General features: G+C 45.1%; 1 protein-coding gene across 1 annotated transcript; it reads right to left on the reverse strand.

Moving 5' to 3' along the window:
- Window positions 1-750: 750 nt before the first annotated feature.
- On the reverse strand, window positions 751-1,689 carry LOC116674258 (microtubule-associated protein 1A-like). Its single transcript, XM_032506858.1, has one exon. It carries the CDS (start codon window positions 1,663-1,665, stop codon window positions 751-753), a length of 915 nt encoding a protein of 304 aa, XP_032362749.1. The 5' UTR covers window positions 1,666-1,689.
- Between the last annotated feature and the right edge of the window lie 113 nt (window positions 1,690-1,802).

A 1,802-nucleotide genomic window follows, 5' to 3' on the forward strand; every position in this document is an offset into this window, starting at 1 on the left:
TCCAGTTCCTTCTTCTCCTCCTCCATCATTTTGGCTTTAATTTCCCAGCTCCTTTGTTTCACAGCCAGGTCTTTTGTGAACTTTTCTTCCAGTTCCTTCTTGTCTCCTCCTCCATCTGTTTGTCTTTAATTTCCCAACTTCGTGTTTCTCAGCCAGGCTTTTGTGAACTTTTCTTCCAGTTCCTTCTTCTCCTCCTCCATCGTTTGGCTTTAATTCCCGCTCTTTGTTCACAGCCGTCTTTTGTGAACTTTTCTTCTAGTTCCTTCTTCTCCTCCTCCATCGTTTGGCTTTAATTTCCCAGCTCCGTTGTTTCACAGCCAGGTCTTTTGTGAACTTTTCTTCCAGTTCCTTCTTGTCCTCCTCCTCCATCTGTTTGTCTTTAATTTCCCAACTTCGTTGTTTCTCAGCCAGGTCTTTTGTGAACTTTTCTTCCAGTTCCTTCTTCTCCTCCTCCATCTGTTTGGCTTTAATTTCCCAGCTCCTTTGTTTCACAGCCAGGTCTTTGTGAACTTTTCTTCTAGTTCCTTCTTCTCCTCCTCCATCTGTTTGGCTTTAATTTCCCAGCTCCGTTGTTTCACAGCCAGGTCTTTTGTGAACTTTCTTCCAGTTCCTTCTTGTCCTCCTCTCCATCTGTTTGTCTTTAATTTCCCAACTTCGTGTTCTCCAGCCAGGTCTTTTTTGAACTTTTCTTCCATTTCCTTCGTCTCTCCTCCTCCATCTGTTTGGCTTTAATTTCCCAGCTCCTTTGTTTCACAGCCGGTCTTTTGTGAACTTTCTTCTAGTTCCTTCTTCTCTCTCCTCCATCTGTTTGGCTTTAATTTCCCAGCTCCGTTGTTTCACAGCCAGGTCTTTTGTGAACTTTTCTTCCAGTTCCTTCTTCTCCTCCTCCATCTGTTTGTCTTTAATTTCCCAGCTTTGTTGTTTCTCAGCCAGATCTTTTATGAACTTTTCCTCCTGTTCCTTCTTCTCCTCCTCCATCTGTTTGGCTTTCTTCTGCCAGTCTTTGTTCTTGACCTGCTCCATCTTGAGGTTCTCTTGCAGAGAGTTGCACATCGTCTGCAAAGTGTTAAATCTGATCTCCCAGCTCTCTTCTTTCTCGGCCAGGTCCTTTGTGAACCTGTCCTCCAGAGCGGTGCATTTTGCTGACCAGGTTTTCTTGCTTTGTTGGAGTTCAGCTTCATTGGTGTTCAGCTCGAATACTTTCTCCTTGAGCGTCTGAGTGAGACTGTCGATGCTAGAGTTGAGATCCACGATTTCATAGCCCCTCTCGATGATCAGGTTCAGATGCTGTTTCACCTTCCCCTGGACTTTTTCTTTCTCTGCCTCATACTTATCAACCATCTCATTGTATTTGTCTTTCTCAAGCTGGATTGTTTTCTTGAGATGGCAGATTTCTTGTCTGAAATCCGTCGCCCGGGTAACTAGAAGCTCCTCCAGACGGCCGACTTGAACCTTCTTAGGGACCGTGTTACAGTTCTCCGTTGTAACCTGGGGTTGGCTCTTGTTCTCCTCCAGGCTGCGTACTTTCATTTTCAGCTCATCGATGTACTCGTGAGCAGAATTGAGTTGATTCTGCAGCTGGTGGTAGGTCGGGGGAGGGGTTGGACGGCCCTGTGGACCGCCACAAGGTCTTCCCTTGTTTCTTGTGTTGTTTCTTCTATCCATGGCACTGTCTGGAGCAGACTGTAGTTGTGCTTAGAAGATTGTTTGTTGATAGGAAAAGACTTTTCTTTTTGAAGACTTTTCTGTCTGTGAAAGACTGTTGCTGTCTGTATCAGACTTTGTTTGTCGATCGAAGACGT

This window comes from Etheostoma spectabile, chromosome 24 (genome assembly GCF_008692095.1).
Source record: "Etheostoma spectabile isolate EspeVRDwgs_2016 chromosome 24, UIUC_Espe_1.0, whole genome shotgun sequence".
NCBI lineage: Eukaryota > Metazoa > Chordata > Actinopteri > Perciformes > Percidae > Etheostoma > Etheostoma spectabile.

What these genes read in the sequence shown, in the direction of transcription:
- LOC116674258 (XM_032506858.1), bottom strand. Translation starts at nt 1,665, where the DNA reads ATGGATAGAAGAAACAACACAAGAAACAAGGGAAGACCTTGTGGCGGT.